The sequence below is a fragment of the Ahaetulla prasina genome, chromosome 1, assembly GCF_028640845.1.
Source record: "Ahaetulla prasina isolate Xishuangbanna chromosome 1, ASM2864084v1, whole genome shotgun sequence".
Taxonomy (NCBI): Eukaryota; Metazoa; Chordata; class Lepidosauria; order Squamata; family Colubridae; genus Ahaetulla; species Ahaetulla prasina.
In genome coordinates, this window is record NC_080539.1 from 41,371,469 (window position 1) to 41,385,215 (window position 13,747).

The following is a 13,747-nucleotide window of genomic DNA, read 5'->3' on the forward strand; positions in this document are numbered from 1 at the left end:
CTCGCCGGGAGAACTGGGGAGTCAGAGGCGCCGCTGGCTTTTTGCCGTAGCTCAAACTACAGCTCCCGGCATCCCCTTCTGAGCCAGGAAAAGAAAGGCTGGGTGTCAGCGGGCTGCTCCTGCTCGGCAAAGCTTCGGGTGCTCTTTGGGAGAGCCGCTCCGAACCCCAAGCGCTTGAGCGGTCGCCCCTCCTTCCCTAGAAAGGGAGCCTCGCTCGGCCACGGCAGCCCCGGGTGCCCCGGCGGAGATCTCGGGTGAGAAGAGCGGGCAATGAAGGGAGCGGGGCTGTGACCGATTCCATTGATCTGCTGGGCTCCTGCTCTTTCTTTGGCCAAGGCAGGAAGGAGAAGCGGCCGCCTCTCCTGGGAGGCGCGTTGGCTGCTTCGTCCTGCTTGGCAAGGGGCAAGCCGGATTGGCGACGGCTGTTTGGCGCGGCCTTTTTTTTTTTTTTTTAAGAAGACGCCTCCGCCATCTTACGGACTATCCCGCGCCGAGGGAAGCATCTTCACCGCTTTCCCTTCAGGCTGCCCCGGCAACCGAGAGGGAAGAGGAACCGTCGTGGTGGCAAGAGGGTTGCGCCAGCTTCTCCCTTTGAGGTTCTTGGGCCAGGCAGCGGGTTTTAACTCCAAACTAGGGAAGTGAGGATCCGGGTCCCGCAACCCGCTGAGTCTCAAAGGAGGCGTCCTCACTCTTTTGCTTACTTTGCTGCACGAATTTAACCTGTAACTTTACGCGATGCTTGAGCTTTGAATCCAGTTGGGTCAATGCCCTAATTCGTAGTCAGTTAATTATTGCATTTCTATCCCCTCTTCCTTCTGGGAGTTTAGAGTGCCCGATGGGGAGATCGCCGTTCATATAACAACCTCTGAGGAAGGCCAATTTGAGTGTGATCAGCCCCACTTTCTGGCTCAATCAATATTAATTCTTGCCTTAGCCGTGTATTCATACATTGCACTAGTGATGAATCAAACTAGGGCTGAGTTCCTGGCACACTGAATTATAAACTATATAATTTGTTATGTAGTCATGTACTATAGTGGCTAAGTATACTGTGGGCCATAATGATTTTGATATTGGATGAACTCATTCAAAGCGTTGTTGGTGACAACAGAATAATTATTACATAGAAGAGATTTTGCAGTTTTTGTGATGAGTTCAAAAAGGGTAGCCTTATAAGTTTATAAAGAAATTTCTAGAAAGCTGACTTTCTGACTTGCTTCTAGTTAAATAAGTTTAGTTTATACAGTGTATGAGTGACCTGTGAAAAGGGCCACTTACTTATGTTGATGCTGTGCAGCTGAAATTCAACTCTTGAATCTGAGTGGTTTCATTAGCTAGAAGTCATAAAATTCTTCACAGTGGGCCTTTCAGACTTTTTATGAAAATCGTCTTTTCTATCTCTAATCAGATGCAATGAAGTGGCAAAATATCTCAATTTGGTTTTTGGATTTTCTCTGTGTAGATGCAGATGTGAACTCTTACTAGTGGTTGGACTCAAAATGGGTCTTCCCCTGTGATTTCATCTTGATAAGCTCTTTGGTAAACCAAGGAGCAGTATTGGATCTGTGAGAAGAGAGAGATCACTCCAGTGTAATTTGGTCAAACTCCTCAGCTTCCTCTTTATTATAATGGATAATCAGTCTTAACTGCCCTGAGATTCTTGGAAAACTGCACAGGTGCCTTCTGAAACTTCATTGGATCCATTAGGCACCATGGGTTGACTGATCTGATAGATCACTCCTGTGAAGAGAAGTTGCACAGCAAAACTCCTAAACAAAGACTGATCTGAGTGTTGTTCCTTTTTTGTTTTTCATGTTCAGAGTACTGCAGTAGCAAACAATGTGATCTTACTGAACGTCACCCACAACAGTCCATTTCAGTTAACTTAAAATGTCGGCATGTAGTTCTTTCACCTAATTTTTCACTGTGTTGAACATGCTCATGCTTCATATGTTGCATTTCCCACTATAATTCTGTCTTTGCACCTTTGCATTTTCTTTTTCTATGTGGCACTGTTAGTGACTGGGTGTCCTGAAGAATTTAATCAATCTGACATGAACACTATGGAAAATCCTTAGCTCTTTCTCAGTGGCATATTGAGTGCCATCTGACCTCAGAGGCCCAGCAGCAGCCTCTATATTGTCAGTCGCCATAATGATCATCCAAACTACCCAAGTAGTTTTCTAGTAAAATACAGGAGTGGTTTACCATTGTCTTCTCTCATACAATATGAAATGGTGCCTTTACTGTTGTTACTAAAGTGATTGTTCTCTTCCAGCATTTTCCTACATTGCTGCTGCATGATACATGGGTCTGTTTGCTTTAGCTGGGATGTTGTTCATGCCTTGGTGATCCTGCTAGATGTATATACTCTGGGCATGGCCTTTTGATGTTCTTAATTAATACTTTCTGAAAATAAATTTATTGTAGTGGTTTCTATTAGATATATTTGTGTAGCTTTATATCCTAATAATTTTTGTTGAAATAATACACTGTTGTATTCTTTTTCCATTAAGTTTATGGGCAATGTCTCTTCATTTTCTCCTACCCCAATTTGTTAGGATGGATTTTACAGAAGCCTATTCTGATAGATGTTCGGCTGTTGGGCTTGCAGCCAGAGAAGGCAATATTAAACTTTTGAAGAAACTAATCAAAAAGGGATACAGCATTGATGTTCCTGATAACAGAGGTTGGATGGCTATTCATGAAGCCGCATTTCAAAACAGAAATGAATGTCTAAAGCTTTTAATTCAAGCAGGTAAGGAGAAACGTATTAGCAGTAGTGATATTTATATGCTTTATGTTTCAAAGTAATGGGAATTTTCAGAGACTCCAATATTTTTCAGGAGCTTAGTTTCTTTAAACAGGGGTAGATATTTCAGAAATTACCAAAAGCATAAGATCTAACCCTTAAACCATACTCTCAGTAGCTTGAGCTACTGATACTGAAGGAGCAAAAGGTCAAAATTCAGTATTATGATTTTTGGGTTTTTTTTCTATCCTAAGTAGCAAGCAAAACAGGCACATTAGAATTCCAACATTATTTTAACACATTAAATTTTAACACATTATTTTAACACATTATTTTAACACATAAATGCCTTCAAAATATGGCCAAATATTTTCCTGTCTCCCTCTAGTGTCATTATTGCTACTATGACTCTTGGAGGCTGAAATAATGTGTGATCTTCATTTCCATGATTGCCTTCCCTTGATTTTAAAGGAGATTACTGCCGCTTATTTACAAATATATATAAAATGAAGATAAAATTTAGCCTTATATTATTAGTTCTCCAATTGACTCCAATTTCCCATCAGATATCTAACTGATGAAAAGTAGACTAGTCATATCTGCCAATTGTCTGTGTACAGTATTGGAAAGCGTCATTATAGCTTACCATCTCTTGACTTACTTTTGCTAGGTCTTGTGCTGTCGTTTATAGCATACTAGGTGAGAGGTATACTTACTGAAATTTTCAAGTCAAGAATCACTGAGTTTGTGGGGTTCTGTGACCCCCCATCACCCCAACACCCTATTGTTATAATAATGAACAAATCAAGGAAGAACAGTTCCTCTGTTCTTCGGTCAACTATATTTTTCAGGATAAAGAGTTTTAAAATCTGTTAAAAAATCTGTGCAGCAAGAACATATTTTTTCAGCAAGATTTTTTTTAAAGTATGGAAAATCTAAAGTATGGAAAATGTACCTGTGTTTTTTGCTAAGTGCTATTGCTACATGCAAATCAAGCCTTTATCATATTAATAAAATGATTTCTTCTAAGGCTCTTTTAAAGAACCAAGATATATTACCTGAATTATTTTCTTCATGAGAGGATTTCTGACATGATGATTTTTGCTAAATTTTAACTTAATAAATGTTGAATAGAGGTAGAGAAACTCTTGCATCCTGGAAGCCACACTTTATTCATCTTTGGGGATGCAAAAATTATGGTTGATGATTATTATGGTACTAGAGTGGAGGAGCAAATTAGGCTCACCATTTATTTATTTATTTATTGATTGATTGATTGATTGATTGATTGATTGATTGATTGACATATTTAGAAGGTATTTAAATGCCCCACAAATGATTCAACGATGAAATGTTAGGGACTATGATTTGTATACCCTTGGTATCAAAGTCCAATATTTCATTATATTTTGGTACATTTCCAGCTGTAAAATAGTAACTGTAAGATTGTATGATATTTGTAGAAAAGAAAATAATTAATAAAAACAGCTAAAATGCAATACTGATCCTAAATTGACATTGTAAGGCAATGCTTTCTAGGAAAGGTCTGTCTTTACTTTCTCAAGAGAAAGCAGACAGGAGGCAGATAGGCAAAAAAATGTACTCCTTTTTGCATATTTAGATTAGCAATAGAAAACTGCCTTGTACTAGTTCAGAGTGATTGTCCAAGTAGCTCAGAATTTCTTCCTAGGAACAACAGCAAGTTATTATTGTTTTAAATGAAGATGTGAACTGGAACCTTTTATGTGAGAAGCACATGATTTGCCACCATGTTGTGATTCTGTTTATTTTTGTAGATGGACTGCAGTTAGGAAGAGGTGGAAAATGGCAACTTCTTCAACTTTTGTTTTTTTCTTCTGCAACTGCTTTTACTCATTTTACTCTGTTACAATTTGCAGCATCCTCTGCTAACTACATAAGATCCAAAACATTTGAGGGTACTTGTCCATTACATCTTTCTGCAAGTAGGGGAAATCTGGAATGTACTGCTATTCTTCTGGAATCTGGTGCTGATCCTAATGAAGTCACTAATGATGCCACCACACCCTTATTTCTAGGTGAGTATATTGTTATCAAAAAACTAAGAATTACACAGGGAAAAAATCCTCAAATTTCTTCTTTTCATAACTGATCATCATCACTTTAATTGTTCTAGCTGTGCGCTTTGGCATAAACAAATAGAAATATAAAAATAACAAAAATGTCATCATTACTTTATATTAATACAAAGTTTCAGCTAGTCATAGTTCTTGAATATACTTCAAATATAGCTGTTATTGGATTTCTTCCTTTATCAGTGTGCAGTGTGCAGAATACAAATCCAACTATGGCAAGTGCATGGATACGTCTGTGCAATTTTGTACTGTGTAGTTTTCCACTTTCCCCACTGGTGTTGTCCAGTGCTCTTCAGTTTGAAGTGTTGGGCAAGTGGTTCACAGTTGCTTCTCTTTTAGAAACGTTTTGCTATATGTGGGTAAGATGGATAGGTCATTTGGTTTCATATTTTCAATATAGCTGTTCATTCTTAAGAGTAAACTATATTTGGGTTTTTGAACAGTTTTTGAAAGCAAGATTTGTGATTCAGTACATATGCGTGTGTTTTACATTATGCTTAACTGTTTAAAAAGCCCCAAAGCTCACAGGGTATCTTTAGCATTAGGACTGTGAAGGAATGATTGTGCAAAGTAAAAGGTATTGTATATATAGTGCAAGCTTTTTGTTCTTTTTCTTGTGTTTCGAAGATTCTTCCCCTCCCCCTTATTTGAATAATGATGAACCTATTTTAGCACTTTGATAATAATTTTTGGATATTTTCTGTATCAGGGTGTCAGGCCAGTGTCACTGATTATTGGCAGTTATATTCAGAATAAGTTCTGGATGCCACATAACAGAGTCTCTATTAGGGAGTAACTTTATCCTTGTCACTTGAATTGGTACTTATTGTGGATGCTTCATCACTGGAGGTTTTTAGGAAGAGACTGGATAGTCACTTGTCTGAACTGGTATAGGATCTCCTGCTTGAGCAGGGGGCTGGACTAGACGACCTCCAAGGTCCCTTTCAGCTCTGTTCTGATTCTGATAAGGAAGGTGCTTATTTTGCTTTGAACCATAATCAGGATAGATTATTCTCATCAACTTTCAAATACGTTTCTTATGTCTTACATGGTGTTTAATACATCTGTTGCTATTTTTCAGGCAGGAAACTGCCTCTTTACAATATCAATTACCAGTTCCTTGCAAAATTCTGTTGGTCATTTAGGTTTTTTAGTTGAAAGGGAAAAAAAGATCTCTCATTTAAGTTCTTAGGCACATACACCAAGCCTAAGACTGTATTGGAAAGGCAAGGTTGTGAAACATTTGGAGGATTATTCAGTCATAGAGCAAATCACAGGACTAATGGAAATGACTGTCTTTAAATAGGGAGGAATCAACTGCTATATATGAGCCGGTAGGTGTCAGTGTTATCCAAGGAGCAGCAAAATGTTGAATTGATTGTAAACATCTTAGACTTCAGTGTCCTCTTATAAATTACAGCACTTGTTTCGAAAATTCAATGATGCTTTGACTAAGGAAGAAATCCTTTACTGGAAACTCAGAATTGTGTAATTGGTCTCTGGATAAGCTACAAAAATATCAGGATATCCGTAATGAGTAGTGGTGTAGGGAAATCACAAGGCTAGGGTTGAGAGTGATTATATGCTCTGGAAGGAATAGAATTTGCCTCAGTGCCTCTTGGACTGATGGCTGTCTTTTGTTATGTTTGCATTATGTCTTAATTTTTCATTGGTTATCACTGATCTTTTGGCTAAAGAATTAGATTTATTGCAGAGGAAATAAAACAATGGGTTTGGAGGCTGCCAGGAGAAAAGACTCATTAGCCATACTAGCTTCAGAATTAATAATTCTTTACTTGTCAAGCTGAATTCTAGCCCACAGGCTAGTTTTAACCTGCTAGAACTATATTTCTGTATTGTGAACAATTGTTCCTTAAGTAATTAGAAATTTAGAGATCTGTTATAGATTAGAATGTTCTTACATAGAACTTTTCAGTTTATCCCCAATGTCAACATTGCTAGTTGGTTATAGAGTAATATTGCTGTACATCAGTAGATATAAAATAACTCTTTTTCTTTTCTTTTCCTGAAAGTTACAGTAAAGTAAACACATATTCATTCCCCAATCCAGAAATCAGAGCGCTGATCTGTGTAAAGTAGCTATGGTGCTGGTCTGGCTTATAAAATACAATGGTAGAAAATATATAATAAATTCCCCAAATGTTCATTTTATATTGCGTGTAGGTACTAGTTAGTCTTGAATTATGCAAAATATGCCTGGGTTTCAAATTATTTATTAAAAGGAAATTTGATGTTTTGATGTCTTTTTTTTGTTTGTTTCAAAAGATAAAGAAGAGTATTGTGTTTGTTTGAAAAGAGAAACCTCTTTTTCAAAACCCAATTCAGAGCAAAGCATTACAAGAGTGCTCTGAAAATCAGCCTGAAAGCCACAGGCCTTCAATTGAACTTGGTTACTTCTAGAAATCCTGTCCAACATCTCTTTACTATTGTAGCTTTTATTTTTATTTGGTCTCAGCCATAATAAAATCTATTTTCAAAGAGTTCCTGACTTTGCATCTTCTTGATGTGTGGGGATTTGGGATTATGGAGTTAATACATCAGTGGAAGAGTCAAGTCTACATGGAGAATTAAAAGTGATCAAGGCAAATTCCTGGCTTAATGTGAAATAGAAACTGTCTTGGCAGTGCAATAATCAGACAGGCAAAAACCTGGAAAGAAATAATGTATTCTCACTTCTTTCTTTGTTCAACTTTTTAAGATCATGCATGTTTCTTTAAAAATGCTATTCTTAACAATGCCTTTTAAACTTTTCCACCTGTATAGGATAGTAATGAACGCCACAATTTATAAATTAACTGATTCATTTTTTTAAATTTGAATTTATATCTCGCCCTTCTCCGAAGACTCAGGGCGGCTTACACTGTGTTAAGCAATAGTCTTCATCCATTTGTATATTATATACAAAGTCAACTTTATTGCCCCCAACAATCTGGGTCCTCATTTTACCTACCTTATAAAGGATGGAAGGCTGAGTCAACCTTGGGCCTGGTGGGACTTGAACTTGCAAGCAGCTGATTCATTAGAAGCACTAACCACTGTTGGATCTTGTATCTTCAATTCTCTACTCACCACTTTTTCGTTGTACAGTAATCTTGTTTCTGTCAATGAAACATGTTTTTCATAGTATTCATCCCTCTGTTCCTAGAATTATGAACTTATATATATCCGTTAGATATCTTATATATCCGTTAGATATATAATACAAACTATCCAGAGTCACCTTGCAGTGAGATGGATGTTAAACAAATTAAATATGTCTGTCTGTCTATCATCTATCTATCTATCTATCTATCTATCTATCTATCTATCTATCTATCTATCTATCTATCTATCTATCTATCTATCTTCTACATGTGCTGCTTATGTATATCAATTTCTCTCTCTTTTCTCATTCTGTAACTCCCATCTCAATTCTGATCTGGAAGATCATCTGCCTCCATAAAATTTGCTGTATTGGAGGGAATAGAATAAAAAGAACCTTTCCAGTTACAAAATTTCTACTACTGAATTGAACATTGGGTGCAATCCAGAGAATCCGCTTGACTTTTAAGTGCATATGCAATACAGTATTTTCATAATTTTTAAAAAGAAGTTTTCATTTTCTTTTTGTGAGAGAGAATAGCACAGATAATATAAGCATTCAGGATTTTTTCATTTTAGAAAAGTATTCCCTGAATATGTTTTTGGTCTGTTTGCACATTTCATATAATGTACATTATGTGCAAAATATTTAAATCTTGTTGCTGTCTGATCTTGAATTGCTGATGAAGCTACAGAAAATAATTGCAGTGATGCTGATGTTTCTAAAACTGCCTTAGCACGAATGAAAAACTACTGAATAATAATTGCATTTGTTGCCAGAGATGAGATCTATGATGTGCTGTTAGGAAGATAACGTAATATTTCTTTCTAGTTTTTTTTAATAAACTGAAAGCCTAATGAAAGATGAATCTTAAACGGACTTTTAAAATAATATATGGAGATCAAAATCAGCTGCCAAAGGGATGCTTTCCATAGTGTGGGAGCAATACAGAAAAAAGAAAAAGAAAAAGAAAAGAAAAAAGCCCTCCTTGTTAACCATAAAAATGGGTGTCCTTTAAAAGGCCTGTCTTCAGAAAGCCATCTCCCACATTTCTGAATAGTCTAACAAGTTACTCTTAAATAGTAAGGCCCTAAGCCCTAAGGGAGGGAGGGAAGAAAGGAGGGAGGGAGGGAAGGAAGGAAGGAAGGAAGGAAGGAAGGAAGGAAGGAAGGAAGGATTGATTTCCAATGTTTTCTGTCAGATTCTTACAAGGAAACTCAATGCGGAAGCTGCAGGAAGTTGGAAGTTGTTCTTACTCCCACTGGTTTTTTTTTTTTTTTTGCCTGGCCTTGGTCATTCTTTTTCTCTGTTTAGGTAAGAAAATATGTCTGAAATGATGACCCAGAGGGGTATGGGTTGTCTAGTATATAATAACAATACTTTTAACCCACTCTTTGAAGCTGTTGAAAACGAACATACTAATGTGATTAAGCTTCTCCTTCAACATGGAGCCAATCTTAATGGATCCCACTGCTGGTCTGAATGGAATTCTTTGCATCAGGCTGCTTTTCAGGTAAGTTATAAATCCATAATTTCATTTCCTCATGAATAAAAGTTTTATTCTTGTTCTCTTTGAAGAACAGGTTTGTGTAGTTTTTGCAAGCCATTTAATTTTTGATCTGTGACAGTGTAGTAAACTCAGTTTAAATGCAAATGATCATCCTCAATATGACGAGCTGAAGAGAGTATGAAACAATATACATTTTAAATAATAAAAGTATTATATATATTTAAGAAATGATCAGATGTAACATGGGTCATAAATCTGTTATTGAACAATAATTCACTTGAAACACTTGTTTTATCCCATTTCACTGAGACCTTCAAATAAATCACATTTTGGTATTTAAAATATGGTTCCTTGGATAGACTCTCCATCTCTTTAGTTCTTTGGTGTGGTAGACTGTATTCCAACATTTACAATACCTTTTTATTTCACAGTTCTAAGTATGGTAATAGTTTTAATAATGATTTCTTTGGGTTGTGGCAGGCAGATCTTGTTGAAATCAACTGTAATACTTAAATATTCATGTACAAGTGGGAAAGGGCTTCTGCTTTCAAAAATCACTGTGTTTCCTTATCTTGATTCGGCCCTTTGTTTCTAATCCTGTCCTATTTTCAATGAAGAAGCTGTTAAGGTAATGTGAGGGAGGAATTTAAAAAGCCCCACTGCATGAGCAAAATGTTGCAGAAACACCTCTGGATTTAAACCAGTGAAATTCTAAATAATGGGGACTTTTTGACTGGAAGTTATTATTTTGAAAAAATCTCTTTCCTTTGCCTTTGTTTATTTATCTACCATGTATATCTTTAAGACCTTCCTGAGAGATCGTTAGACTTTTAGTCATCCCACATCTTTAAAAAGTCAAATCCTGCTTTGATTTAATCTATTGTTTTGATTTTTTAAAGGTTTTATACTGTGTTTCCCCGAAAATAAGCCTTCCCCGGATAATAAGTTCTCCCCTGAAAATAAGCCCTCCCCCGAAAATATTTAAGTGCATGCGCAGCCAGTCCCCGCCATTTCCTCTGGTTAGGGTTAGGGAGACCGAGCTGGAAATCGGGTAAGATGGCAAGAGGAGCCCCGTCTTGCTCCACGCACCCCAAAATAATAAGACATTATTATTAAATAAGGCCAAGCGCTTATTTTGGGGTTAAAAAAATATATAAGACAGTCTTATTTTTGGGGAAACATGGTAGCAAAACTGGCTCATTTCTTCAGTTATCTTGATGTCCATCTAGTCTTTAAGACCTAAAAAAGCCTCCCCCCCAATCTTACGGAGTCATTTTGTTTGTTTGTTTTTTGTCCTTTGAGAACTGCTTTAAAAACTCTTTTGTAAATCAGTTTTTCACTTGAGGAGAATTAAATGTTACAAGAAACAAAAGGCTGCATTATAAAATGGCAGTCCTCTAAATCTGTTTTGGCTTATATTTTGCTGGTATCCCACTGTGTGTTTTCAGTTGTCACTGGCAATATTGCAATTGACTAGCATCAGCTGAATTTAGCTTTAAGGGACCAAGGAACTGGCTACAAATAATAACCAAAGTGGAAAGATTTCAGTTCTGTAGCTGTATTTAATAACCTATCTTTTCCCTCCATTTCAGAATTACTCTGAAATACTGAAATTACTCCTGGATGAAGGAGCCAACAAAGAGTCTGTAGATGATTTTGGGATCACACCTTTATTTATTGCTGCACAATATGGAAAACTGGAATGCTTAAGGATACTTATATCATATGGTAATTTCTGCAAAACTACAGTCATCGTGGCTTTCAGTAGTAGAAGCTGTAGGTGAATTGTAGCAAATAGATTATACTATTAGCTGCATATTTTCTGTTAAGACTCCTGAACTAGGGACTGACTGGCAGAATAGAATGCCATGTGAAAAACAGTTTGAGTGGTTATACATCTCTTGTTGTATAATGAGATCAAATGATGTATCTATGGTCAACTTTATATGGCCTCCCCCTCCCCTCCCCTGAAGCAGTCTCAGATGGAATGGCTGGCAACTTCTCATAAAACCTTAGGGTTCCACTGAACCCTAGTTGAGAAATTCTGGGTTAGACAATAAAGAATTCAACCTGGGAATAGACAATGATAATAGAAAAAAAAAGAACAGTTGGGTCAATCATGAAGTGATTAGAATTTCTTGAGTCTTTTATCAGAAGTTATGTACACTTTTAGCTATAATGTTCATAGTATGAATGTTAGTCTTGCTAAATTTTACTGTGTTAAAATAAATGCCTAGCTGAAGCTGGAAATAAGGATGATTCTGTCCCTATGACTGTTCTGGTGAGCAGTAAAGATCCAGCTCTTTTGAAGAGAATAGAATGATGAACATTGCTCCTAATGGAAGTGAGGTTATATGTTTGAATTGCATTTAATAACTGGTGTTTGGATAGAAATAGGTACATTACTGATTTGTAGAAATCCCTAAAAGATTCAGCAACATTATTGTAATTCTAGTAGTTATACTAGTTCCTGTCTAAGCATAGAGTATAAAAATAAGGTTTAGTGAGCCATTAAAAATGAGGAGCTTTATCAAATTATTAAAATTCCCTTATCAGGAGCAAGCGTCAATTGTCAAGCAAAAGATCAAGCCACACCCCTCTTCATTGCGGCCCAGGAAGGCAATGACAAATGTGTGGAGCTGTTACTAGCCGAAGGAGCCAATCCAAACCTTTACTGCAATGAAGAGGAATGGCAGCTACCTATTCATGCGGCAGCACAAATGGGACACAGCAAGTAGGTGATATGAAAAAATTGCTGTTGGTTTCTGTTAAGCCTTGAGCTCCATAAATGAAGAAAGGCCGAGCATAAATTATGAAATAAAAATTAATATAAGATATTTTGAATAATGGAAATAAGACATTCCTATTTATGACTATATTTTCTAAGCAATTATAGAAATTATTTAATCTTTCAGAATTTTTACAGTTGATGAATCAGTTTTGTATCTGCTCTGATTTCGACTGGTAATAAAATTTTACTTAAAATGTTTTTCTAATATATTTCACTTTCTTCATTGTTTTTTATATATTTAGCACTAGCCCTTAGACTTATATACCACTTTACAGCTCTCTCTAAGCGGTTTATAGAGTCAGCATATTGCCCCCAACAATTTGGGTCCTCATTTTACCCACCTTGGAAGGATGAAAGGCTGAGTCAACTTTGAGCCTGGTGAGATTTGAACTGCCAAATTGCAGTCAGCAGAAGTAGCCTGTAGTACTGCACTCTAACCACTGCGCCACTGTAGCTCTTTATGATTTAAGATATCTTTGTAGTAGCTCAGGTTAGATATTTTCTAATGTAAAATGTAAGATAATAATAAAAGAAAGTTTATTTTTTATAAAATATAAAATATTTTATAATATAAAAATATTTAATATAATTAATAAAATAATCACATAAAAGTAAAAAAAACCAAGTTGATATTTCTCTGAAATGAGTCAGAGTATCTGTCAACGTTCCAGAAAACAACTCCTGCAGAAAAGACTCCGAAACCAACATCTTTCAAAGTTCTTTTACTAGCATAGGTAAACTGGTAAAGTTGGAGGAAAACCGAAACTGGGGGTTCCGGTTCCTCCCTCAGTAATACAAACCCCAAAATCTCCACCCTCATGACCCCTCTGCCAGTCACATGCTCCAATCCTCAACTGTCCCATGTCGAAGTATCACTCCAGCCACTCCTTCTCCAGATGCGAACCCAGCCTGACCTTGACCGGCAGAAAATGTTATTATGTCTAATCATCCCTTGCACTACCACCCTCCTCCCCTCCTTTCCCACAGAGGAGAATTATGGCAGCGCATGGAAGCCTTCGGCCTAGTATGGCTTCCAAAGTTGACAGTATCATGATTGCATTGATGACTCCTGAATGACCCAATTTGCCCTTGAAAATTCCAGAAAATAGCAATGTTTGAATTGAAAATTTTAAGCTCTAAATTTCATGCTTTTAATCAGAACCAAAGAACAAACCAGCAGTTTGTTATGAGGCATTGACACAGAATAGGAAGAAAAGCAGGATAAAAAAAAGAATGAGTGGCAGTTCCCTTCTTTCTTTAGGGCATGGATGTCCAACCCTTTGACTTACCTGGGAGGAATTGTCCTGGGACGCATATAAAACATGTAATATAGTTAAGGTATACAAATAACAAGGGTGCGATGGTTAAAGAGGCTGAGCTTGTCAGCTGGAAAGCAGACAGCCCAGGTTTGAGACCCGGTATTGTGTGACACGGTGAGCTCCCATTACTTGCCCCAGTCCTGCCCACCTAGCAGTTC

The 13,747-nt window shown here is 36.9% G+C and overlaps 1 protein-coding gene across 7 annotated transcripts in view; it reads left to right on the plus strand.

The window, feature by feature from the left end:
• Nucleotides 1-13,747, plus strand: part of ASB3 (ankyrin repeat and SOCS box containing 3) — a 128,655-nt gene that overhangs the window by 23,299 nt on the left and 91,609 nt on the right. For 2 of the 7 annotated variants that reach the window (XR_009152916.1, XM_058164959.1), the window contains exons 1-5: nucleotides 607-2,758; nucleotides 4,651-4,809; nucleotides 9,370-9,482; nucleotides 11,072-11,207; nucleotides 12,036-12,213. Coding sequence is in view for 6 of the 7 variants with exons in the window: in XM_058164959.1 (XP_058020942.1) it covers nucleotides 2,527-2,758; nucleotides 4,651-4,809; nucleotides 9,370-9,482; nucleotides 11,072-11,207; nucleotides 12,036-12,213 (818 nt within the window). In the remaining variant the exon portion in view is untranslated. The other 5 variants (XM_058164956.1, XM_058164958.1, XM_058164957.1 and 2 more) reach the window with 5 other exon arrangements.